Here is a 26,226-nt window from a genome sequence, read left to right on the forward strand (position 1 = left end):
ATATGATCTATTCTTATGTAACAAGACATGAAACTACAAGTGTTAATTGTGTCAAAATGACTCAAAATGTGGTATTTCGATCTAAGAATATAACTCAAACATGCCAATCACAGAATAATTCAGAGCTCATTGAGTAGAACTTAAAACTGACAAAATGCTAATTGAAGATCTCACTAGAAAAGGAGCTGAATAATACAAAATATATATTCTCAGGCCCTCTGGCGGTGCATTAGAAATCAGACTGTTGACACTTCAAGGCCTTGCATTTTTAGTACCTGAGCTTTAAAATTAAATTTTAAGTGTTTGAGTCTCTGTGGCTGTTCCTTTGGCAAATGTAAAAAATAAAATAAAATAACCAAGACGAGTCGATTAGGAATGGAAAATGACTTTTTATTTCTTCCAAAAAAAGAGAGAAAACAGATCCCTAGAATAAACAAATATACTGCTGTAAAATAAAAGCCTGTGATTTTTTTGTCAACTGTAACATCTGTTTTTGCCTTTCCATGCTTGATACAATCCATATAATTCTGCTTTAAATAAATAGAAAAAATGTACAAAGAGATGTGGGGGGGGGGGGGATGGGGGATGGGGGGGGAGACAGAGAAGCGAGGGAGACAGATTAAAAATTGTACTCTGCTCAAAAAACATTTGGCATCATTGAGAATTCATGGCTGATCCTGAAAACCTGCGTCGTCTGTCTGTTCGTCCCGTCCCCACGGAGGAGTAATCATACCTATATACTGCTGTAATAACACTAATATCTTTCAAAAAAATAAAGAGTAGATTAAAAAATAATTGCAGATTATGAGAGTATGTGTTTAAGCTCTGTGTTGTGAGTGTGTGTGTTTCTTTATATACAGAATAGTGAGGCAGCAATCCGAGGGTTTCTTACCAAAAAACACAGATGTAGAAAAAACAGAACGTGCACAAGAGATCTTTGATTCAACACACGGACGACAATGTATCTGTTAAACAGCCTCTCTGTTTCGGTTCATTTTTGTGTTTTTTTTTTACACGGTTGCAACGCATTGGGCGACCACTAGATGGCGCCACTTTGAGAAACCGGAAATCTGTGCTGCAGATAAGAAATGTGACATCTTTGGGAGAAGTAACACAAAAAGATTTGAGCTCCGTTTTTGCTACAGTGGCTCGTTTAGCGACAGAACAAACGTCTGTCAGATTCAGTCTCTGTCGTGGACGGCAAACAAACGGTCGAGAAATGTTGATCGACCTCGCCCCTTCGCCTTTTTCAAGAACCATTTAAAAAACGGGGACAACAAGAGGAGGGAATTTATCTTCATCATCACCATCACTGTCATGCTTTTTCGGAAAAAGGACAACGAACAACGATACAACCATGCGCTCGCCAGAAAGGAGTCTGCTCTCCGAATGTTTGACACACTTGGCCTTAGCAGAGAACAGACGTTTTAATATGACATCAACGTTTATCCGTGTTTCCTTCTCCACCTCGATTCATGCTACAACAATGCAGAGAGGCGGTAGCAGCTTTTTGACGTAGAGAGAAAACCACGACGTCTGATCCCAAAGGTTGACATCAAAAAAAGAAACAGTGGTTGTCCTGGGAAACTCCCGGCTGTAAATGTGAAGAAAGTCTGAATTTTAAAGGGAGGGAGTTGCCGAAAAACGAGCCCGCATGCTCGGCCAAAACCCCTCCCTGGATAAATACTGAAGAAAATGACCTACATTATAAATCCGTGATGATTACCGGCACTTACATCGACCCTAAGGACACCAGCCAGTAAAATGTTACGAGACCAAAAACCACAGTCGTCTCCACGCTCTCTATCCAACGAACACTTTGAAAACCACTCGAGACAAACAGACAAAGACAATCTCATCGCAACAGGCAGGACTGGATGCCATGCAGAAGTTTAGAAAACAGAAAGGAAAGAAGAAGGGACCAAGAAGAAACCAAAATTGCAGGTTTAGATTGAAAAGGAACAAGTTATTCAGGGTGAGTCGAACGTATTTGAGTTTGGGTATTTTGCCAACAAACAACTGGCACAGACTTTACTGTCTTTCAAATCTATATTCTGAGAAGGTAATTACAAAACATCAAGAATCGCCCTGACCTGATATGAATAACTGTTTCTAAGATCCAGGGTGGTGATGATCTGATTCTGGATCAGTGCCACACGGCGGGTAACAGCTTCTCTTTCTAAACTGCCCATTTCCAAATGCCTTATGTCCCTGAAACAAAGAGCCGTGATTAGAGCTAATTTTTTTAGTGCTAACATCAATTAAGATAATTGTTTAATGAGAGTCCAAGTTGGAATCCAATTAGCCGAGTATTGATAAACGCCAGAAAGTAGATTTTTGTTCAAGTTTTTTTTTTAAAAGGTGTTTTGTCTTTGACTTCCCAGGTGATTCCCTCGCTACTTGCCAAACTTTTGAATGAACTTTACAAGTGGCTAGTTAACCAGATAACCTTTCAAACTGCTGCTTAAATCAAAAAGCATTCAGGGTTAGCCAATTTCCAATCCGACATGCCTGACTGGCTTCATGTCTTTCAGAAATCCAACAAAAGTCTCCCATTTGTCACTCAACCTGCATATGCAAGAATCCGATTGGCTGTTCGGGTTCAACAGTCCAATCGGAGACAGTTTGTAGGCTGCTGACATCATAATGAGAGACAGAGGTGGCCGATGTTGTAGATATAAAAACAAAAATATAAGATGACCTTATCTAACCAGACACTGGAGCGATGCTAACAGCGAGAAGAAAATAGCGCACTCAAAGCGAACCACAAAGCCTGAGAGCCTACGAAAAGTCTACAGCTAAAGGACAGAGACACCAAGAGAGATACTAGAGCTATAGATACTAGACACTGGCAGAGGGGAGGACACGGTGGGAAATCTACTTCTTCTATAAGGAGGATACTATGAGAGGCTAAGCTAACACAAGACTGCGACAAGAAGCGTCTAAGAGCAATATCTATCCAACAGCGACAGTGATGGGTGGGAGCAGACAATCTAGACAGGAACTGGTTATTTATTACTATTTTTTTTTGTACATATCTACACATACCAAACAGTGACGAAGCAGGCTAAAAAAAGCATTCTAGAGATAGACCAACTAGACAGAGTTGAGAGGCTGAAGCGAGATGGTGAAGATGGTGAGCTATCACTGGGATGTGGATTTGGGATGGGACTACAAAAAGTTTCAAGTTCGTTGTTAGAATGGCAGGAAAAATTATTTTTGCTACCCGCCAAAGTGGCCGGTAGATTAGAACAAACGTGTTATTTGTAAAACCTCAAACGATTTCTACAAACTTCAAATCTCTTTCTCAACTTTTTCACACCACATCTGGCGACAGCTCCTCTTGCGGCAGGTTAGTCACTTCAGTGCAACATTTTTGCAACAAAATTTAGATTTGACAAAAACAAAAAAAGAAAGCACATTTTGTGTCAAACTCGCTGGCTCAAATTTGGCTCGAAATCTGACACAATTTGACCCTCAGAAATAGCCCTCAATGGAAAACATACACACGTGAACACGCACACAAAAAGCATTGTAAAGACCGACAGTCGAACTCATGGTGACGGATGCTTTGGCTAAAGAATGGTTATGACTTCTTACACAGATTTGATCCCCTGGAGCCACGGAGCGGTGCCAAAAGTTCAGTGTTGTTATGGCTCTCGTGCAGACGGAGTTGCACTCACTTTGATTCAGTGCAATTTAAAGTGAATTCAACTCGATTCAATAAAATGTATCCCTCACTCAGTGCTGCTGTCATCAATAATTGGCACATAATGTGGATCTGCCAATAATAAGGTGTAGCAAATGAAAAAGCTCTTATTTCTAGAAACCTTTGATGTCTGAATCTTGTTGGTCAGCTGATGAGGACATGAAGAACAGATACACAGAGATCAACAAGGGGTGCTAACACGATGCTAATGATGCTAGTTAACAATTCGTAGTGGCTTTAGCGTAAATAATACAATAAAATGTGTTTTATTTTACGTTCTACTGAGCGTTACAGGAGCCAACATGTGTCAAGATAAAGGTGTAACACTTTGTCTGGCTAATCACTTTCTGGAAAGAGGGATGATTTATAGACCAAAATATGTCAAGTCATACTTGTCTTGTTAGCAATCAAGCTAACACACTTTCTAACTGACAGTTTGAATGCTAGCTAGCTTTGAGAGATTTGTTTCCCCTTTTTAATAACTTTTTATTTGATTAAATAACTAGAATAAAATGCCAAAAGGGACCACAGAGTTGAGTTGATATAATGAAGCACATGAGTAAATGTGGCCGCTAGCACTAGCTAACAAGGTGTTAGCCGTTAGCCTGCCAGCTATAGTAGTCCTGCGAGGATTTACGACACCACCATGCTTTCAAAACCACATTTCTCAGTAAAGCACGGATGAATTTTGCTGCATCACTCTCTTGCGTGACTAGGCTTTAAGATGTTTGGTTCACAGACAATTTAGACGCCGTGCTAACATGTTATCACCGCTAATCCCAGTCGCTCTGTGTGTATCTGTACTTTAGGGAGAAGAAAATAATGCAGTATGAGTAACAAAGACCTAAGCTTAAAAACCCATAACAACAAACGCTCAACTACTATTAACAAATGGTTCAACAAATTGCTGTACAAGCCCCGATAACATTCAGGAGAGGCTGCAGAAGAAAAATACACAGATATCCCCAACAGAGCGGAAAATTACGGGAAACACACTCGAGAAGGTTTGCCTCGCTGATTGGACGGTCGTGGTCACAGACAGCGAACAAAGACTATGGAGAGGAGGTCGGTTGTGAAGGTATTGTCTGAAACAACTACAAGTACACACACACACACTTCCACACACACCTGTCCTCCCTTAAGTGCTCCCAGGTTGCCGTTGCAGGCAGACAGTAACCCAGAGAGGACAAAATAGCACCAGTATGAAATAAAGCTAATTCTGCAGCAGAGACTTTCTCAGAGGTAGGATTTCCCTCTTCTCTACTCCGCCATCTTTCTTCACATCCCTATTCCCTCTCCTGAAGCAATCACTCCATCGATATGATTTGAAAACACAAAATAGACAGAAAGAAGCCACACACACACAGTTGTTTCAGACAATGACCAACAAGGATGATATTTCCTCCAACACATCCCTCCATCTTCTTTCCGGTCGTGTTCCCCTCCGCTTTCCAACTTGTGTTTTCGGTGTCGGTTTGTTATTTGTTGTCTGTCTGTCTCTTAGTCGTTTTAGCTCGTCCATCGGATCGTTCCTCATGTGTGTTTTCTTCTGCTGTTTGTTTGTCGCTTTTTGGCACTCTGCTTCCCCCCCCTGAGTGGATTACATAAACTGCATCTGAATAGACAAGGGGAGAAAAAATAAGTGGGATATATAAACGGAGAAACTGCTTATTTAGGTCATTTTACCAATGCAATGAAAAATGACTTTGGCATACTGCTTCGATACAAACAATGCATTTATCATACACTAAAACAGGTCAATAAAATAGCTTTAAGATACACAAAAGAATATATATATTTACAATTTATCTCTTTTACTATCTATCTATCTAAGCCTGACTTTTGATAATAAATAACATTTTACACATGCACAATTTTAACACTAACTTTTCCAATTAACATATCTATACCGAATGCTAGCCATAGGTTGTCATATTATCACTTTTATTTTACACATTGCATTAATAAAAACATAAAAAATATCCTGGTTAAGTCATTTCATTGCATTTGACCATATAAGACATGTAACACTCTTTTATGAAATGTTACATTAACGGATTGATTAAATACCTTTTCAGTTGCAAAGGTGTCGTTTTGTGTGTATGAATGCACAAGTACAGGATAGCTGACCTGGGCTCCGGGCATGGGTGCAAAGGGGTTTGTGGGTCTGAGGACCGGCTGGTTGTACATCATCGGCTGAGGAGCCATCACCTGAACCCCCCCCATGTGACCCATCTGGGGAGGGACCTGCAGAGAGAGGGGGGGGGGGGGGGGAAGTGTTAGAAAAACCCACAAGTTTACATCATAAGCTGATAAGTTGTTTGTTGATGTTTCAAGTTTCAATCATTAAAGCTTGTGGTGATATGGTCTGTTACACCCGCATGACGTCATCGGAGCTGCCGTGCCTGTGTGCCGGTGATATGTTTACTTATTCAGTTTAGTTTATGACGGTGGATAATGAGACGACGGTGTATAATTAAAGACGGTGTATAATTAAAGATCTGAACTGGAAAAGTCTGTTCTCCGTGTTCTTTTACCGGGACACACCCATCCACAATTTCCTGGAGACCCCCCCCCCATCTCCTTTACAGAAAGCAACAAAAATGGTTGTAAGAGTAAGAGATAGGGAAGAGACTGAGAAAGCAAGAAATCAATAAATAAGCAAATGGAAATTGTCCAGTTGAGAAGCTACTTTGGGACATTCAATATGATCTGAACTACAGATGAAGCAAATACTTTACATACTGAATTATTGAACAGTTTATCTTTTAAAATAGCCAAACAATAGCTGTTTTGGTTTGCTAAATTGTGTGAGGAGTTTCTCTCTTATCTCAGTTTAAAAATTGATTTGGTCAGACAAAACTAGATTTTTTAAGATGTCATTAAGCTAAGAGATAGAGGGAAGAGCGAAGAGAGTGAGAAAGCAAGAAATCCATAAATCAGCAAATGGAAATATGATCTGAACTACAGATACAACAATTACTTGATACATTTAAGAAAACTGAAGAAGACTCACTGAATTAATTGAATAGTTTATCGAGTAAAATAGTGAAACAATAGCTGTTTTTTTTGTGAAGATGTTCTCTCTCTTTCTCAGTTAAAAAAAATATGGAAACTGGATATATTTGGTCAAACCAAGATATTTTAAGATGTCATTTTAAACTCTGAAAGCTGTATTTTGTTGCTTTTTCCCGACATTTTACAGATGCAACAATGGTAAGATACGGTAAACCAATAAGGCAAACCATTTCCTGCATGTATGAAAGTGTGTTAATTAAACTGTATATATTGTGTATTGCACTTACCATTCCATACACAGGCACTTGCGGTGTGTTCATGGGAAAAGCCATGGGAGCTGGAGCCTGTCAGCAGGTAGAAAAAGCATAAGTCACACCTGGGTCACATATTGTACGCCTTTTTGTTAGCCTTCAAATACGGAAAAAGCTACCATGGAATAAAGGACTTTAATGGACACGAGAGCAATTACAGTTTAAGCGCTCTTATTAAATGTAAAAACACACAATGTATGTGCGAGGAGAACACGTTGAATGCTGAAGTGCGGACATTAGGAGCGCAACAACACAGCGTGAAGCAGAGGATTCCCACTGGGAGCAATCATTACAGCCGCTTTAAAAAGGGGTGGCTCAATAGCACGGCGTTTAGCCCTGCTCTCCTCACTCCACAAATCAAATCCACTACGGCTGAACGGGCTTCAAATTCAACGCGACGGGCAATTTGTAGCCGTCGTTTACAACCCACGCACATTCTCCCTCAAAACAAAAGCTGCCGATTTCTGCTCGGCAAATTGGCAATTCATACGAAGCGAGGAGTGTTTGAAGGTGCATTACAGCGAACGCACCGGAGGAAAATCAGTTTATCGAGGCGAGGATGCATCGCAGGGTACAACAATCTATCACAGGAGTATTAATATGAACAGATGTGAGATGGGATTTGTATCGCCTGAGGTCATTTCACCTGACAGCTACTTTCAAATAAAGCAAATAAGGATCTCTGTGGGATTTGGGTTTACCTGCAAGCATTTTATATATGTTTCAGGATAATACCAGCAGGATTCCCCCCCGACCCCCTGCCCCTTCAGTATTTGCTGCAGTCGGAGTTTTAAACGTTTTTTCTCCCGCTCACCCGGAAGTAGGCGACGCGCTCCCACTGTTTCTCTGGAAAGCCATTAAAAAAAAAACAGCTTGCAGAAACACGCCGCTGTCTTCACTAACCCCAATCCATCACCGTAAATGAGGCATTTTTCTTGACGTGACTTTATAACGCCTCAATCATTGCAGAGGTATTACAAAGTACTCCCACAGCTCAGAGTCTCTAACAGTGCACAGAAATGAAGAAAAATGTACAATACGCAGTAATTATCCGTGTGAAACCATATATTACTTCAACAGTCTTACCTAATATGATGAAATCAAAAGTAACAAAAAGGTATTTTTTACGTGGAATAATTAACCTGCACTCGTATTATCCTTTAATTGCTACTTAAGCAATGACGCATTAAACAAGGCGTTTAAGAAATAGCGCGTTACGCTGCTTGATCTTAAAAAAAAAGTCATAATTTAATGTTTGAGTCTGTTTACAATGTGCACATCTCTTCATACTGACCTACAAATCACATGTTCAGACACTATTGGCACCAGTTTCAATGTCAATATTATTAAACATACGGATAGGGGAAGTGTTTGCAAACATTTCTACTTCCTTATAATATAATCCCAAAAGAAAAATAAACAAATGTAACTTCCTTTAGACTGAAATCATACAAATGATGATGTTGTCAGTGTCTGCTTCTACTTATTTACATATAGGCATCATTGAAAGTGTGCCAAATGAGCCATTAGCATTTTGTGATTTGTTATTTAATGTAACGTTAACAGGCGCTGGTTTACTTTGATAAACGGTGTCAGCCGAATCTCGTAACAGATCATGTCTGTTTGTTCACATTTGAGTTATTGACTTTTATTACCACTGAGAATTTGCTTAACTCAGCACTTTTTCTAATGTCTCTCCCTCTAGGTCTTTTCTATCTATATTTACAGCGACACAATATATTCAATACATACAATTTCATCTGTAGTTTGTATTACTTTACAGTCTGTTTAGATTCTGGTGCTTAAGGTGTTATTTAAATGACGCTGTGATGCATCTACAGCATATTTTTACCTCATTTAGGACAGATTTTGAGTTGCCATCTAAAGGTCCGTACACACCAAACTGACACCAAAGAACACGTCCCGACTGTTGTGTCGCCTCGCGTCTCTGCGTCTTGGCCATGTGTCGCACTGGAACACACCGCAAAGACTTCAGCCGACGGCCAAGTAGCACGTACGAACTGCGCATGCGTGAGTGGCAATAACTCTCCTTACCAGCAGGCGGCGGTAGTGTGTATTCGTCATTCAAAAAGAGGCAACAACCAGAAGACAGACTGCGCGATACACCGAGAGAAGAAGAACAGACTGCGTGATAACCGAGAGAAGAAGAACAGACTGCGTGATATAAACAAACAACAAATAGCGTGCGTTCCATGTTCACTCTACAGCGAGAAGCTCATGGGGCTTTCCCGAACCTGTGTCGAGAGCTGGAGTTAAAGGAAATCTCAGATTTGCCTTCAATAGTTTGTTTGGGTCCCTCACTTCAGTTTCGCTTCTCATGCACTGATTCGCTAAGCTGAACAGCCAATCGGAGTGATTTCTTTGGCCGACGGCCTTTAGCCGATGCCTCCCGATTCAACATGTTGAATCGGGAGGCGGAAGGTGTCGGCACGGCCGCAAAGACACGCCGGTGCGGGACACACCAATCTGAGTAGGGCGACACAACGCTCATCGGCGGCCCGACATCTATCGACATCTATCGACGGCCGAAATCGTCTTGGTGTGTTAGGGACTTCAGAGTGTAAGGCCATAATTAACAGTAGAACTTTTATTTTTAAGGGATTTAAAAAACAACAACGCTCTGTTGTACACGCTAAGGGAGGACAGGAAGTGATATCTTGCTAAAAAAGAGATGAATCTAAAGGCCTGTGGTGGGGGTCAGGTGAACAGGGATCTGATCTCAGGAGGAAATCAATGTGATCGATCGGGGATCCGCCATTTAATTCCTGCCTATAGGGAGCAGGCTGTGAAAGCTGATCAGAACCATTGATCAACCAGCAGGAAGGAAGGAAATATAATCCAATTCAAGTCAGATCTCTCACTTGGTGGCTATTTGAAACCACGATGAAAGAAATAACTGACTGTACTTTCATGTGCACCTGAAGCATGATTTATTTAGCAAACCATCTGTCTCCGAGTGTGACTGGGCGGTCTTTCAGGTAAAAAATGACAGAGGGCATCACTTTATTTTGAAAGCATGACAAGAACAGAGCAGGTGAGACGCTGTTTATGCACCACTACACCTTCTCCATCTGTCTTCTGCTGTCACGCTTTACATTCATGCGTTTGTCTGCATCCGTCTTCTCATTCTCGACCTGTGTCTCGCTCACCAGTGTTTTAATTCAAATCTGTCCTTTCTACATCTTTAAAACCAAGACTTCCAGAGCTGAACTTTTGCCGTCTGCAACTCTCTTCTCGCTAAGCTTCCTCTGACCTCATGTTTAAGTGAAGGTGAAGACGTGAGGAGGGCTTTTGCAGGATTTCTGGCTGGTATTTTTAAGCGAGCACAGACGTTGAGACTTCTGCCGGGGGGAGTCTCAGATGTGGGAGTTTCACTTATCATGCATGATACTTGATGTGTTATATATCACTGCCACATGCTGCTATGAATTTTAAAATCATGTCTGGGCTCATGGAAGTCATGTTTCCTGGTTTTAAAGTCTTATTTATTGACTGTAGATTAGCTTTTTCAGGGACAAAATTGAGCAGCTCCATTAAAGGAGCCCTATAATGCTCATTTTCACATTCATATTTGTATTTTGTGACATGTTTTCCATTATTTAATGTTCAAAAAGTGCTGCTCTGGTGAGTATTTACGCTGTGTAGTCGACTGAAAATAAACTACAGTGTTTGCTTATCGTAGTGTGCAACAGCAACTGATGTTTTTTTAATAGTGTTTGGACAAATATGAAGGTTTATAGCACAGAGGAATAAAAATGAAACTGTGTAATAAAAAATGAAAAGGTTTAAAATCCACAGGCGATATTTTAATAGTAAAAGTCCGTTGATGTTTTTCTCATTTAAATGGTATTTGTTGACAATAAGAACAATAGAGAATATACCAGGCTTATCCTTTCAAAGACAGGTAAAGAAAGTAATAGTGTGTCTGACTTCCTGGTATCAGACAGTTGACTTAATGCTTACATAACTAGCACCATTAGCCTTTAGCACAGAGGTGAGAGGGCGATTTGAGGAAACAAAATGGACTTTTATAAAGAAACTTGTCTCCATAGAAAACAGAAAAATAAAGATTGAGAAGGAGACAAGAGGAAGACAGCAAGAGGGAGATTGAAAACACATTATATGAGTCATATAGAAGTGATTAAGACGTACTAAACAGGCATAAGTACTTACATAACTAGTATAGAACATTCCATTCTGCATCAGGACGCAACAAGAAGAAAAAGACAGAAGACGGAGAGAGAGAGAGAGAGAGAGAGAGAGAGAGAGAGAGAGAGAGAAGATGGAAGAAATTGAGGAGATGATGAAAGAGGGAGGCGTACAAAGGTATGATGAAAATGTGTGTGTGAGTGTGTGTGTGTGTAGAAAGATGCAAAAATAAGTCAAAAAGAAGTATGAGAGGTCAAAATACGGACGGCCAGATGTCAAAGGTAGTGCGGGGAAAACAGGACGAACAGATGACCGGGCGAAACGAGAGAAAACAGGCGAAGAAGGGAAGGAAGGCGAGTGCATGACGGTGCAGAAACAAAAGGGAGAAATGCATGAAGAGGACGAGCGGGACAGGAAGGAGAGGTGAGGGGGGGGGGCGAGAGAAAGGTCCAACAGGAAGGAGAGAGAGAGAGAGGGAAGTCAAAAAAGAAAAGGGAGACAGAGAGGAAGCGGAGGGTTAGTGACAGTTTGTCCTCGTCAGCCAAATGTGCTGTCCAGAGATCATGAGGACACACACACACACACACACACACACACCGAGCATTCAGTGGGAAGCAGATTTTAGATTTGGTGTTTTATAAGCGAGGTGTCTGCAAGTTGTATTCAGAACATGCAACACGTCTCACGAGTTATTCAAGAAGATCCAAACTAAATATTTAAACTAATGAACAGCACGTTCTGTTTTAGGACATGTGCTTTTTGTTAAATTAGGTTAGACGTTACGTTACCATTCTATCTTACGGTTACATCTTGTAGACATTTCCAGAACCTACACACACCTAAACGGATCCTTATTAAGGGTAATTATTTTCTGTTACAATCATTGCTGTAGTTTTGGGCATCATTCATGAGATCTTGGAAAGTCAAAAACAAGAGCACTCGGACATCAGATCGACTTTGATCGACTGCCATCTCTGGTGTTCGAGTGTGTTTCCGTCTCCTTACCACGTGTTGTACAGGCATGGGCTGGGGGGCCATGGGACCCGGACCCCACTGAGTGGTCGACATGGTCTTATTGTGCCAGTTGTGTCCTCCCGTCAGCTTCTTCTCTCCCTGATGGTTCCACTGCATCTCTGGCCTGTAGAGGGACGAGCTGCGCCACGAGACAAACAAACACAGCGTCAGGATCTTTCTGTTCTGCAACCTGAGGCACCTTCAAAACACCCGAATCATGTCTTGGAGGATAGCAACCAACTATGTGCAATGTGAGCGTCCTTAACAACGGTCAATAAGTCATTGACAGCGGTCTGTACAACTGGATTAACAACGTGTCACGTGTTCTGAATTGACCAATCAGAATTGAGTATTCAACTAAGCCATGTAATAAATAAACTTAACACAAAAAGTAAGGCAATTTGTGTTTGGTAGATGATTTCTATGTTGTAACAATGCTTTTTGGCAATAAATCGTATACCGTTGGAAAGCCTGTTTTCTTACCTATCCAATTGTTGCCAATATGTCTTTATTTATTATACTTCAAATCATCCAATCCACCAAACAAGAGTCAGCAGCAAAAAAAAGCTGGCATTGGCAGAGGAGATTTGTCAAATTTTTCATGGGCGCACCCCACACACTCGGCTCTGGGGCGCACCCCACACACTCGGCTCTGGGGCGCACCCCACACACTCGGCTCTGGGGCGCACCCCACACACTCGGCTCTGGGGCGCACCCCACACACTCGGCTCTGGGGCGCACCCCACACACTCGGCTCTGGGGCGCACCCCACATACTCAGCTCTGCTGCTCCTTCCACAAATGCATGTTCCTCACAAATGTGGTACCATTGGAAAGGTAAGAAAACAGGCTTTCCTACAGTATAAGATGTATTGCCAAAAAGCATTGTTACAACATAGAAATCATCTACCAAACACACATTGCCTAACTGTGCAATATATACCTGGCCGCTAAACCCTCAGAACTGTTACAGGATGTGTATTTTGTAAATTGTGTAACTTTTTTTATTATAATTTTTGTATCTTTAATACTTTGTTATGCATGCTTGTTAGTTAACATTAGGCTGTCTGTGGCTCTTTTCTGCTGCAACATTGTAAATGTCCCCTCTGTCGGACTAATAAAGGTATTCTGATTCTGATAAAAAATGCAACAGTTCTGCAGAAACATGAATGTGAATCTGTGAGCAGCAGCGATTACATTTTACAGTCTGAAGAAGCACTTTGTCACAAACTTAATCAGTTAAATGCAAGTGAATACGTCATAATAAATTAGATTTGGACTTTTAGTAGCACAAGTTGCATGTTGGCAGACTCTAGCTGTCGACCGGAGCTTTAAGTATAACGGAGAGGACGATTTGTTTTGTCAGTAGATAAATCCTCCAGCCTAGAGCACAACACACAGAGGTATCATCACGGTGAAGATACTTACTTCTTGGCTGGGGTCCCAGCAAACTGCAGATCTGAGGGGAGGGGGGGGCAGAAGCACAGAGATAGTTCAAAAAGAGAAAATAAAAGACAAGTATTTCTGCTTTAGAATACATTTTCCCTCGAATTATACATCATTTCTGTTACGTAACATCAGCTATTCACTCGTATGTAACACTCAGATGTGTGAACTTCTTCAGAAAGCGAAGTTTTGATTAATTTAATGGTTCGTTCTTGAAAAGAAAATGTTTTAATGTAAGACCGAAAAGGCATTAAGTATTGAAAGAGTCGTTATACAAGATTTAATAGGAGCGATTTCATAAGAAATACGGTGAAAAGGTGTGTGTGCATGCACTCAAGGCCGGGCATTTCAAGTGTTGAATTACATAAATGTTCAACAAATAAAATACCACAACTCAAGTGTCTTCCCCCCCCCCTTCTTTTGCTGCCACATTCAGCTACTTGTGTGCATGTTTCTCGACACTCACTGCCCACGAGGTTGGCCAGAGAGGAGTCGAGGTCGTTGGCTAGCAGCTTCCCTCCGTGATGGATGGCCATTTGAGGAGGAGGAAGAGGTGCGTTGTGTGTGGGCATCGTAGGCTTCAACACGTCTCCTAGAGCATCAAAACCTGGAGGACAAATGGATGTATATGTATAAGTCAATAACTTTACACAGACTGGTAAAAGCATCATAAGGCGCTTTCACACCGGAGTACTTTTCCCAGTATAGCTCCGATATAGTTCGGAAAATGTGCGTTCACACCAAATAAATCGGGAACTAGAACTTAGTTCATGAGAACCTTTCCACCCCCTTTTCTGTCCCTGCTAGAGAGCAGGTACTTTCATGGGAGAAAAAGGTTGCCATTTCTGATTGGCTGGGCGGATTGCAAACCACGCCCCGTAAAACTCCCAAAACGTTTTGTGAAGCCGCCATTTTATTTGCTCGCATTAGCATTATTAGCATTAGCATTAGCCCCGCTCACCAACGGAGAGAGACTAACTTATGGCAACACAAAATAAAACGTGGTGGAGTGATGAGGAGGTGTCGGCGTTCTGGCGATTTACTCTGAAGGCTTCAGTAGAAGCTGCTGGGAGTCCCAGCAGCTTCTACTGAAGCCTTCCCCAACTCCGGGGACTTCCGGCCGGGGACTTCGGGTGGCAGTATACGCCGTGAAGTGGTTTGCGGCCTGCCAGTAAACCCAAAGCAGAAGAAGAAGAAGTGACGTCAGCGGCTTCATTTGACTAATCTTCCCTCAGGGACTTATTCCGGTGTGGACGCGATCGGCTCTTTAGTTCCATGGGGGAACTAAGTGCTGGGAACTAAGTGCTGGGAACTAAGTACGGCAAAGTACTTGGTGTGAAAGCGGCTATACACACACATGGATTTTTGACAGATGCTGCCAGTTTCAGCGGCTTCATTTGCCTAATCCTCCCTCAGGGATTTATTCCGGTGTGAACGCGATCTGCTCCTTAGTTCATCAGGACTAAAGAGTTCTGATGAACTAAGTACTCATGAACTAAGTACTCATGAACTAAGTACGGCAAAGTACTTGGTGTGAGAGCGCCTATAGAGAGTAGATGTTAGGATGTTAGAACAGCCCACAGGCGCATAGAGGAGGAGGAGTTAGGAACAAACATATCAGATTATTCCACATCATATCTTTGTTATCCAAACTTGGAAAGGAAGGAGTTGTCAAAAACCCCAAAACACTGTAAAAAGCAAGGAACACATTTACAGTGTGTCCGTCTGCTTCGATGTTAGCGGCAAAAGTCAACTAGCTTACTAGCTAAAGTAGTAATTGAGATATTCTACAATATTTTCGGCGGCTACAGGAAAGAATATACCAAATAATACAATATCAATACACTACTGCATATTAAGGAGTGAGGTAAAGTTAGCATCTGTCCAACTTACTCGCGCCTAAGTTAGCGCTACGTTCGCTCAAAGTTCCCTTTCAAAAGCATAGTGCTATTTGGTTCTGCATATTTACATATTTTACTGTTTTTGATAAAAGGGAGCTTTAACAAAAGAGTTGGTCCTAAACCTAAAAGCCAATTTGCTTGTAACCGAAACTAAAGGCTTTTAAAACAAACTCATGGAGCTAACGTTAGCTTTAATAGCTTCTTACAGTAGCATCGGGAAAATCCGTTGAAGGAGCTGTTGTGTGTTTTTTTTAAAACACTGGCTACTTGATATTATCTTGAGGGCTAAATCTGCTGCTGTTAGCTGCATATCTGCTAAATGAAGATAAATACATCGCAGACCTAACAAAACATACCAAATTGGGGCGGGGCTTCATGAGCGATCAAACTAATCAAACTGTGTGTCTGGAAAACTAATGTTGGAAATAAGGAAAGTTTAAGAGCAGAAGCAACTTATTTCAAAAGGCAATAAATATGAAATCTAATGAGAGCCGACTTCACTTCCTAATTCACCACACTTTTCACTCACATTTGGACCACTTCAATAAAGCCGCGCTAGACGGTTTTGATCTGAGAATATTGCTGAGCTGTGCCTCCTTAATGTGAACTATCAAATCTCACTGCTAGCCTCGCTGTTAATTGAATTTGTCCTGCTCTATTTTTAGCATTTACCTACATGGGGCAGATATTCCTGTTTAATGCAGACGTACTGAACCAAGACTCCTTTATCACGGTCATGCAGCAGCCAGCCCATAATCCCTGACTCAGTAGCTCGCGGCACTTGTTTCTAGATGATTGATTTATCTGTTTGTAGCTGCCATGTACTCACTCTGACTCCTAACAGTGATTTGTTTTGAACATGTGTGTGTTTGTGTTTTATTAGACAGAGTGTCCACGGCCGCTAGGTGCAAGTCATTTTCCTGTGTGTGTGTGTGCGTCTGTGAACAACTCCCAGGTTGCGTTCGAATACTCCAAAAAAACAGCTCCTAAGTTCTAACCCTATCGTCTATTCCTTGACCTCTGAGTGAAACGTCATGGGGTTAAGGGATAGTGGATAGGAGAATTCAAAAGGATTTAGGAGAAGAGACTGCGGCACTTTAGAGAATCCGACTGCACTTTCACTATCCGACGTGTTTATGATGCGCCAGCGGAGGTCATAAATGTGCGCCTGCTGCTGTGGGGAAACTATGGAAACTACAATTTTCTATACAGCGGACTACAACATGGATGTTTAATAAGAACGAGGGACTACTGTAAACTCATCTAGAGACTCTGCACCGTGCTCTGATGCTGTTATGCTTTATGAACGGGGACAACAGAGAAACATATTCTTCATGACCAAAGTTGGAATTGAAATAAAAAAGGAAAGTGAAACTTATGCTCGTCACCCTCTCCCTCCGGTCCACATTAATACAAATGATCCCAATACGTATGATTGTATGAAAAGATCTTAAAATCAATACAAATGTATTTATTATAAACGTTAGTCCTTAACATCTATCACTGTGTATATCACCATTCAAACATCTTTTAAAAGTTGAACAAACCCCACACAGCTCAGTAAAGACTGTGAAATGTTGACTTTATTTGATCATTTCAGTAAAAACTAACGTTCATATTTCTCTTTTTGATTATAATACTGATGAACGTTCAAAACAAAGCACTTTGGCAACTTACCACATACGTTTTAAATTGCTTAATAAGCACCGTAACTTTATACCGATATCATTTCTCGTTCATAATCGGTTGTTTCCGTGAACGGCCGACTGTTGTGTGACGGCAAATGCTGCGGCCGCAAGGCATTGTGGGGCAGCATTTTCTCCTCTCCTTTCGGTTAGGGAGGTCCAGTGGTTCCTAGGCTAAAGGAGGTTATAAAGGAAGTTTGAAACCTCCTTTCCTTTTAATTTAGAGAATTCGAACGGCACTTATCATGGCTGCCACTGAGGGACTTCCGGGTCATTTCACTCCGTTAGGAAGGTTCCTAAGCTAAATGGACTATTCGAATGCAACCCCAATGTCAACATTCATCCGGCTAATGGCTCAGTATTAATCTCCTAGTAGAAACCTGGAGGTGTGACAGTGTGTGTTTATTAGGTGTGAAAAGGGGTTAACATGGCGAGTTAGGGCTGTGCAATTAATCGTATTTTAATCGCAATTACGATTTTGGCCTGCCACAATTACGAAAAACAACATGATCTGAAAAAACAATTATTTTGCTTTGCTTGGTTGTGACAGTGCAACATATTTGATCTAATTAATTTTGGTCTCATTTATTTGTATTTATCATATTTATATATGTTTAGTAGCTTGTTGAAGTGCGCTCCAAAATATTTGTTGATCTTGTTTATTGGTATTTATTATTTTGATATTATTTATTTAAATGTATCATTTATTTTTGTATTGGTTTTTCAGTTGAACGTTCAGGGTAATCAACAGTTAAAAAGATACTGTTCAAATTATTATTTGTATTTGTTTTAAAGTTCAATAAATAGATTTTTTCAAAGTCAATGAATAATCGTATTTAATAATCGTGATATCAATTATTGACCCAAATAATCGTGATTATGATTTTTGCCATAATCGCACAGCCCTATGGCGAGTAGTAGAAAGGTTTTTTAACAATTACTGCATTATTGTTTCCTCACATCATCCGAACAATCAATACGTAGAGACACGTAGCAGAAATAAAATGAGGTCAGGTACAACGCGACGAAAACAAGAATGTGCAAAATGCAAATAGAAGAAAAACCAATGTCTCCGTAGGAACACAGAGGAGGAGGAGAACGGAAAATAGAAAGAGAGGCAACTGACTGTGGAGGAAAAGGGGGTGGAATAATATTTAGTTAGGAAGCGGCGTGCAGGTCTGACAGTGGTGCTGACACAAGAGGTTCAGAAAACACTTTTCCTGCTAGCTTAGCAGATGGGAGAAAGGGAGGGAGAGGGAGAAACAAACGGAGACAGAAAATAAGTCAAACTAAGAGAAGGAATTGAGAAAGTGGTTGAAAGAGAGGAATGACAATCCTCTTCACTCTTATATCTCACGCATTGTCTCCATGTTCATGTTGCGATAAAACACGTTGGCAATGTGGGTGATTCTTTGTTGGTTTCTCAGCGTTGTAAAGCCCACTGAATTGAATTGAACCAACGGAAAAGAGGCTTAGATAAAAGGGATGAAGAAAAGAAACAAGCTCTCAGTAGATCACACACACAAGGCAAAGAGAAGAAGGAGGAAGGAGGGAGGAGGAAGGGGATGAAGTGAACACTGAGCGTTTTATTGAACCGGAGGATAATGCTATCAGTGTTAGCTTAGGTGTTTCAGCAGAGGATTTGACAGTCAATAGAATTTAAGATCAAAGGGAAGCGAGGAAGTAAATCCTTCCCGTGTTCAATCCTTAAACACGGCAAGGCAGAAATGTGTTACTTACTACCATTTAGTTGGATTATCTTAAGCTCTTTGCAGAATACCTGACATGCAGGATTCATCTATTTGTTGCCATTCCTAACCGGTTTATAGACACACAAAAAGAGCCACTAATGCTGTGCACAATTGTTGACACCTGGTGTAGGAATGGAAGCCTTCCCGTGCTTCTCCGTTTTATCACAGGCTGCAATAGTGATGGATTATACAACATGTTTTTCGATGTTTCTACGCCTGTCAAAGCTGCCGTCTTTTCCTGAAATCAAGTTCTCTCGTTTTCGAAAAAGGTAGACACAGGCAGGCTTTCGGGGGAGATACAGAATTATAGCAGATACAGCAAATACATTTATAGAAAGATGAATTTGCTCAAATAGAATAAATAACGTCAGCAATTTTCTATTGAAAACGCAAGCTAAACTGCATCCTTGAGTCTTGGTAAAAAATTGAAAATTAATATAATTGTAGGGATTGTCAAAAATGAGGGCAGAGAACAGATATAAATGATGCGAAATGACAAATTATAAAATACATCACAACACAAGTAATCTTCCATAACACAAATGATGCATCATTCAAACTTAAAGGGGCCCTATTTTGCTAATTTTTAGGTTCATATTTGTATTTTGTTCCTTTACATGTCTACACCTCTTTTCACCCTCTGTCTGAAACCAGAGCCCAGTCTGCTCTGATTGGTTAGCTGGCCGGCTCTGTTGTGATTGGTCAACCGCTTAGCGATGTCCCGCCCCTTAGTCTATCACGTACAATGTGTTGGAGAGCTAGCTCATTAAAACATATATAACACACTACAGAGAAGCCTCAAAAGAGCATTACAGGGCCTCTTTAAAACTAGGTATTCAACCCTCTGTACAGAAAATACAGAAAATATATATCGGTGAAAAGTGGATATTAAAAAACATTGGATTCAGAATACAGACTCTGCAGTGGAGAGGTTTTATATTGTGAGGAGGTAGACAAAAGAGAAGGAGAGCAGATGGAAAGGAGTTGCCTGGGTGATTCTTGCCTTGTGAAGTGTGATGGGGAGACGATGAGGGAGAAACAGAGAGAGAGAGATGAAATAAACTGAGGGGGGAGGAAGGTGGGAGGAGGAGGAGGGTGCGAATAAAAACAAAACAAACCAGACGAGCAGCAGCAGACAGATGGAGCAAAAACGACACGTTACAAACACTAATGTAGAACGACACATGTGGACGCATAAAGACATGTAGACAATGCATGAAGGGAATAAACATGCAGTGCAGTAGCCACACACATAAGGCGCTTTCACACCGGAGTACTTTTCCCGTTTAGTCCCGATAGTTCCTGGGATTTTGCGTTCACACCAAAAAGAGAAGTTAGTTCATGAGAACTTTTCCCCCCTTTTTAGTCCCTGCTAGAGAGGTGGTACTTTCCTGGGGAGAAAAAAGTTCCAATTTCTGATTGGCTGGGCGAATTGCAAACCACGCCCCGTAAAACTCGGGAAAGTTTTTTGAAGCCGCCATTGTATTTGCTGGCATTAGCATTATTAGCATTAGCATTAAGCCCCGCGCACCAACGGAGAGAGAATAACTTATGTGGAGTGATCAGGAGGTGTCGGCGCTTCTGGCGATTTACTCTGAAGGCTTCAGTAGAAGATGCTGGGAGTCCCAGCAGCTTCTACTGAAGCCAGTCCCCAACTCCGGGGACTTCGGGTGGCAGTATACGCCGTGAAGTTGTTTGCGGCCTGCCAGTAAACCCAAAGCAGAAGAAGAAGAAGTGACGTCAGCGGCTTCATTTGCCTAATCCTCCCTCAGGGACTTATTCCGGTGTGAACGCGATCAGCTCTTAGTTCCATGGGGTTACTAAGTGCTGGGAACTAAGTGCTGGGAACTAAGTACGGCAAAGTACTTGGTGTGAAAGCGGCTATACACACACACACACGGATTTTGTGAGAGATGCTGCCAGTTTCCCAGATGGTGTATTGTTAGTGGCAGCTTCAACACAGGCTCTATTATTAGCAGGAAGTGAGTCTGTCCAACAAACCTCCAACTGTTACTTCTGAGCAGAAGAGTTTAACGGGGTTAAGTAACAACAGAGCGAGCCAGAGCAAACAACAGATTCTGCACTATTCAAACGTTTGAAAAAAACGAATGGAAACATTTTCGATCTGGCAAATGTTTGACGAGGCAATGGAGCAGCTGTACAAATGAAAGCAATACTCCTAATAATGATGACAGTAATACGTCAGGAAAGACATTCCTGCTTTCTGCCAGGAATTTAATGAAAGCCTCCATTTAGATTTTAAGATTTGTATAATCTCGCTCTGTATGATAATGCAGTTTGGATTGAGTTATAGAAATGAGCTTTGAACAACCTGGTGTCGAACAGCTGGTTGATTAAATCTGGAACATTTCCAATAATGCTAATTAATGAGCAGCGTCAGTGTGACAACACGCTCTGATAGATAGAGACTGACAATGAGTTTGATCCTGCAATATTAAGTTAAAGGTGGGGTAGGTAATTCACTTCAGAAACACTTTTTGTTATATTCCAAAATAACTGGATGGCCTACCTGCCTGTCAGCCTTCCATCTGTGCACAAACTTATCTCGTGCCCTCATTGGTCATAAGTGAGATAGAAAGTTGTTACTGTACTGGTGAATAACGGCAAATAAATATATGAAAATGTAATATTAATAGCTTTGTACACCAGTGAAAACAATAGGTATGACAAAGAATAGACGACTATTTTATCTAAGGATCAAATTGTCAAGTCGTCAAAGTGGCGGGAAACTGTGGTAGTAAAAGTAAGGATGAGTAAAGTCTGAATTGACATTAAAATGCTTGGTTTCTTCCAATACATCATTATAAATAGGCTTTTTGTGGTATGAATATCAGCCTATTTATAATACTGTAAGTACAAAAATGTAAAAAATAACTTTCAACAGTTTCCTTAACCTAACCCTAACTCACAATAGCACAAGGTGTCCCTTCAAAATGTAAATACCTAGCTTGGGATGCTTTTAAAAAACAAGCAACCCTAAAATAAAGAATGACCACTTCAGAAAGATTTGAGCTGAAACCACAAAGGTTAAACCTGGCAATTTTCTTTAAAAAAAAACAATCGTCATTGCCAAAAACTCCCCAAAAGCCAACAGGAATAAACAGTCTGATTTAATGTGTTGAGTACTGTTTATTTGTGGCTGATTAAAACACACTTGTTGTTCTAGGGAATAGTTACTGCTGCACTGATGTTGTATAAGGTTTTGCATCTAAAAATAAAGAATACAGCGCCCATGACCATCATGAAGAAGGAACATGTCTCCCTGGGTAACAGTTCGCTGTGCTTTTATTGGAAACATTAATAGACACTGAGGAATTAGCTATATAAAGATTACAAAAACAATCCCTTAGTTCTGGTCTTTTCATAGGATTTATTAACAATATGTATTGAGATAGAAGGGTTGTCTTCTCAATGAATGAAGCCTCTGTACTTTTAACATTTTAAACCTACGAAAATCTACCTACGGGTACAAATAAATAAACTTCTTGCTCCCTTGATGATAAAAACTGTCTTTGAACGACCTCTTCAGATAGTCGCTCTTATCAGCAGTGCCTCCTGTCGATAACTACCTCCGCCTTAAAGATGAAATGCAGTGTGGGAATGTCTCGGGACTTCAAAGGGTTGAGAAGTACAGAGATTGATTGTGTCATGTTGCTGAGAGGTTAAAAAGAAAGTAAGCCAATAAGAGGGCTCCGAGCCAAAGTCCCAGACCGGCAACATTTAAGAGCCGTCAGTCGAGAGCTGTTACCAAAACAGGCAGAGAACCAACAGCCAGAGGAGCTGAGAGAGAGGGCTCCAGTTTTTTGAGGATGGAACAATTTCACACACAGATATAGGGAGACGTATATAATTGATGTATCATGGTTTATAATTGAATGTAAAGGAGAAGATGGCTGAACTGTTCAGTGTCAATCCTGTGGAGATGGAGGTTATACATCTCCAAAATCATGTTCAGCGTAAGTCTCAGCAAAATTCACAACATTTCTGGAGCCTTGTAGAACCAGAACACGATAAGAACATTCACCAAGCAGCACTGAACAACATGTCTGCTTTATTTGGCTCAACATACCTTTGTGACGCAGCTTTCTTCAACTAAACTTATTAAGATTACGGTTGGCATTTAAACACAAATGATGGGAGATTAACCAGAAACGATCCCTTTTCATTGATCATGACTCAAATCTACAACATGAAGAAATATAGGGAGAGAGGGGGAGAGAGAGAGGGAGAGAGGAGAGAGAGAGGGAGAGAGAGAGAGAGAGAGGGGGAGAGAGAGAGAGAGAGCGAGAGCGAGAGAGCGAGAGAGAGAGAGCGAGAGAGCGAGAGAGAGCGAGAGAGGGAGAGAGAGAGAGAGCGAGAGAGAGAGGGAGAGAGAGAGCGAGAGCGAGAGAGAGCGAGAGAGGGAGAGAGAGAGAGAGCGAGAGAGAGAGAGAGGGGAGAGAGAGAGCGAGAGCGAGAGAGAGCGAGAGAGAGAGAGAGCGAGAGAGGGAGAGAGAGAGAGAGCGAGAGAGAGAGAGAGAGGGAGGGAGAGAGCGAGAGCGAGAGAGCGAGAGCGCGAGGGAGGGAGAGAGCGAGAGCGAGAGCGAGAGAGCGAGAGCGAGAGCGAGAGCGAGAGAGAGAGCGAGAGAGAGAGAGCGAGAGAGAGAGAGAGAGAGAGAGAGAGAGAGAGAGAGAGAGAGGAAAGCGCTTCCGCTCATTTCTCCCGTGTTCTTCTCCAAAGTTAATGTAAACTTGAATAATGTACTTCATTTGAATGTAATAATGATGTTGGTTGTTGTTTGTGGAAGAGCCATTAACTGAGTTGTAAACATCACTTTAAATGGAAGATCCCCATAGGCCCCGCCCACTCGATCGGATCGGCGATCGGTATCGGCCGATACTGATTCCGGCGATCGGCCCCAAAATTGGCGATCGGAGCATCCCTCGTTCTAACTGTTTGTTCTGTAGTTTCATAAAGTAGAAATGATCTTTGATTGCTCATATTTAAAGGATTTGCAGACCTGTGTAGGAACCCGGAGATAGTTACCAAGTTAGGGAAATCAGGACTGGGATCAGTTAACTTTTGTTCAATCAAGTAAATAACTTTTTACAGCACAGTTTGGTTGTTTGACAACAGAAAATATCGTCTATACGGCTTTGGATGTGCTTTTCTTAGTAGTTCAAAGTTAGAGGGTCTCTGAAATGTAACTCTGGTTTAAGTTTTCCGTAAAACATTGGATCCATTATTTTGACACAGTCCTGAAAAATTAGGAAAGCTGAGTTCTTGAAAGTGAACCTTACGGCCAAATATTCTTATTTTTCTTTTACTTTCTCTTATATTTAGTCCACATGTTCTACTATGATAGAAAACTCCTCAAGATTGGAGGTGTTTTCGCTTCTCAAATTGCTTTTAAAATCCAATAAAAGTTAACTGATCCCTAATCTATGGGTTTCGAATCCCAGTTTGCAAAGTTAGGGTTACTTTTATTACGGTATTAGAATTCTAGATGCAAGAACTCAAACAACAGGCTATGTGAGAAAGCAAACACCCAGAGTCAGAAACAAAACAAGTCGCCCAAGCTAGTCAGAGTGTTAATGCTACGCTTGTGCTGCCAGCGAAAGGTTTTTAGTTTTCAGTCAGAGCTGGCTTTACCGGCTGCAGGTTGTGTGCCGTTGTTACTGGGCGCCGTCTTATTCCCAAACACGGCATCGAAATCTACAGTCATGGTGGTCTGCTGGTTCTCCATTCCTGAGGGAGGCAGTTATAAATGTGACCGATTAAAAACCCTGTTTGGGTGTTTAAAGGTCACCTCTTATGCAAAATCCACTTGTTCCTGTCTTTTATACATCAACATGTGTCCCCTCTGTGGAAAGAGATTTAGAGAGTTTCAGGAAAAAAAGATTCTCTCACTTTTTGTCCTGATCCATTTATGGCGCATTTCCACTGCAGCGCGTAGCACGGTTTAAGCGTGCCGTGCCAAACCCGGTCCGTTTTTTGTTGCGTTTCCACTAGGGGTAGTTCCGGCTAACGGGTACTTTTTCACAGTTTTTCTGGCTCTCCAAAATCGTGGTTCTTTCCGGGCCAACAACCGGGCTGAGTATGCTAAACTAGAGAGAGAATCGCTGGCAAGGGGGCTACAACTACAACAACATGAACATATTTGACCGTGATTTAATTGTAATACACGTTTCAAAATGATGCCGAAGTAACAACATACTGATACCAGTTAGTAAAAACCATGAATTAATGCTTTGTCAAGTCTGCAGACAGACGGCAGGCGAAAAACCTTTTAAAATGCGTGTTTTCTAAATGGAGATTGGCTAAGCTAACGCAGTATATGCTCCGACCGTCCACACTCACAACAACGGCCTATACAGACATAAATAAAGCAGCGACTGTATTCACCATGACACAGGCAGTCTGTGGTTTGTACTTGTTTAACTTTTGTCTAGTTTCTGAACAGATATGAGGAGCTGTGAGCTCTGAGTGCTAACAGCTAACGGCTGTGTTGTTTTTCTGGGGTTCTCTGAAGATCACGTCACGGCTCCGCCTACACTGCGTTACTATAGTTACTGCCCCAGTTCCTAAACTGTAATGGAAACGCAGCATAAAGTGAGCCTGGCCTACCAAGGCCTAACTATACCGTACTAAGCCGTGCGAGGCCCTGCAGTGGAAATGCGCCATTATATAAAAACCTGTCAGATTTTGGCCACTTTATGATGTCATAACGATGTTTTGTCTTGTGTAACCATTAGCCAATCACCAACCAAGGTAACCCCCTCCCCCCACCTTATCACCTGCATCTCCTCCTAGAGCACCATTGTGTTCTTTGTAACCAAATCTCTCTCAGAGGGGCGTGGGGAGGGGCTCCTTATTTTCATCTAAAGTAACAGACAGAGAATCAGCACTTTTGAAACAGGGCTGAAACAGAGGGGATTATGGGTAATGCTGCAATGATCTGTTTGGTGTTTGGAGACAAACACTTCAGAGACATGTTTTGTATATATCTGAGACCTGTGATATACTGATGAAAAACAGTAGAATAGGGGACCTTTAAAGGGACAGTTCAACCCCAGATAACTGTAGATAGAAACATCAAATTGTGATTCATCATCATGTTGTTTTCTTGTAAAGGATCCCACCTCCTGCCGTTAAACTAATCCCATTAGATGAGCAACATAGACACGACAGTCTTCAGCGTATTGTTGCTTAGTAACTTGG

The 26,226-nt window shown here is 41.4% G+C and overlaps 1 protein-coding gene across 3 annotated transcripts in view; it reads right to left on the reverse strand.

The window, feature by feature from the left end:
• Positions 1–369: 369 nt before the first annotated feature.
• Positions 370–26,226, reverse strand: part of si:ch211-200p22.4 (phosphatidylinositol-binding clathrin assembly protein) — a 42,377-nt gene continuing 16,520 nt past the window's right edge. Inside the window, exons 5-11 of one of the 3 annotated variants that reach the window (XM_034145594.1) lie at positions 24,658–24,753; positions 14,134–14,274; positions 13,650–13,680; positions 12,214–12,361; positions 7,015–7,071; positions 5,840–5,956; positions 370–5,324 (exon numbers count right to left, since the gene is read on the reverse strand). In XM_034145594.1, the coding sequence (XP_034001485.1) occupies positions 5,310–5,324; positions 5,840–5,956; positions 7,015–7,071; positions 12,214–12,361; positions 13,650–13,680; positions 14,134–14,274; positions 24,658–24,753 (605 nt within the window). In that variant the 3' untranslated portion in view covers positions 370–5,309. Of the gene's footprint in view, positions 5,325–5,779; positions 5,957–7,014; positions 7,072–12,213; positions 12,362–13,649; positions 13,681–14,133; positions 14,275–24,657; positions 24,754–26,226 lie in introns of all 3 variants that reach the window. The other 2 variants (XM_034145592.1, XM_034145595.1) reach the window with 2 other exon arrangements.

Source organism: Trematomus bernacchii, unplaced genomic scaffold, assembly GCF_902827165.1.
Source record: "Trematomus bernacchii unplaced genomic scaffold, fTreBer1.1, whole genome shotgun sequence".
NCBI lineage: Eukaryota > Metazoa > Chordata > Actinopteri > Perciformes > Nototheniidae > Trematomus > Trematomus bernacchii.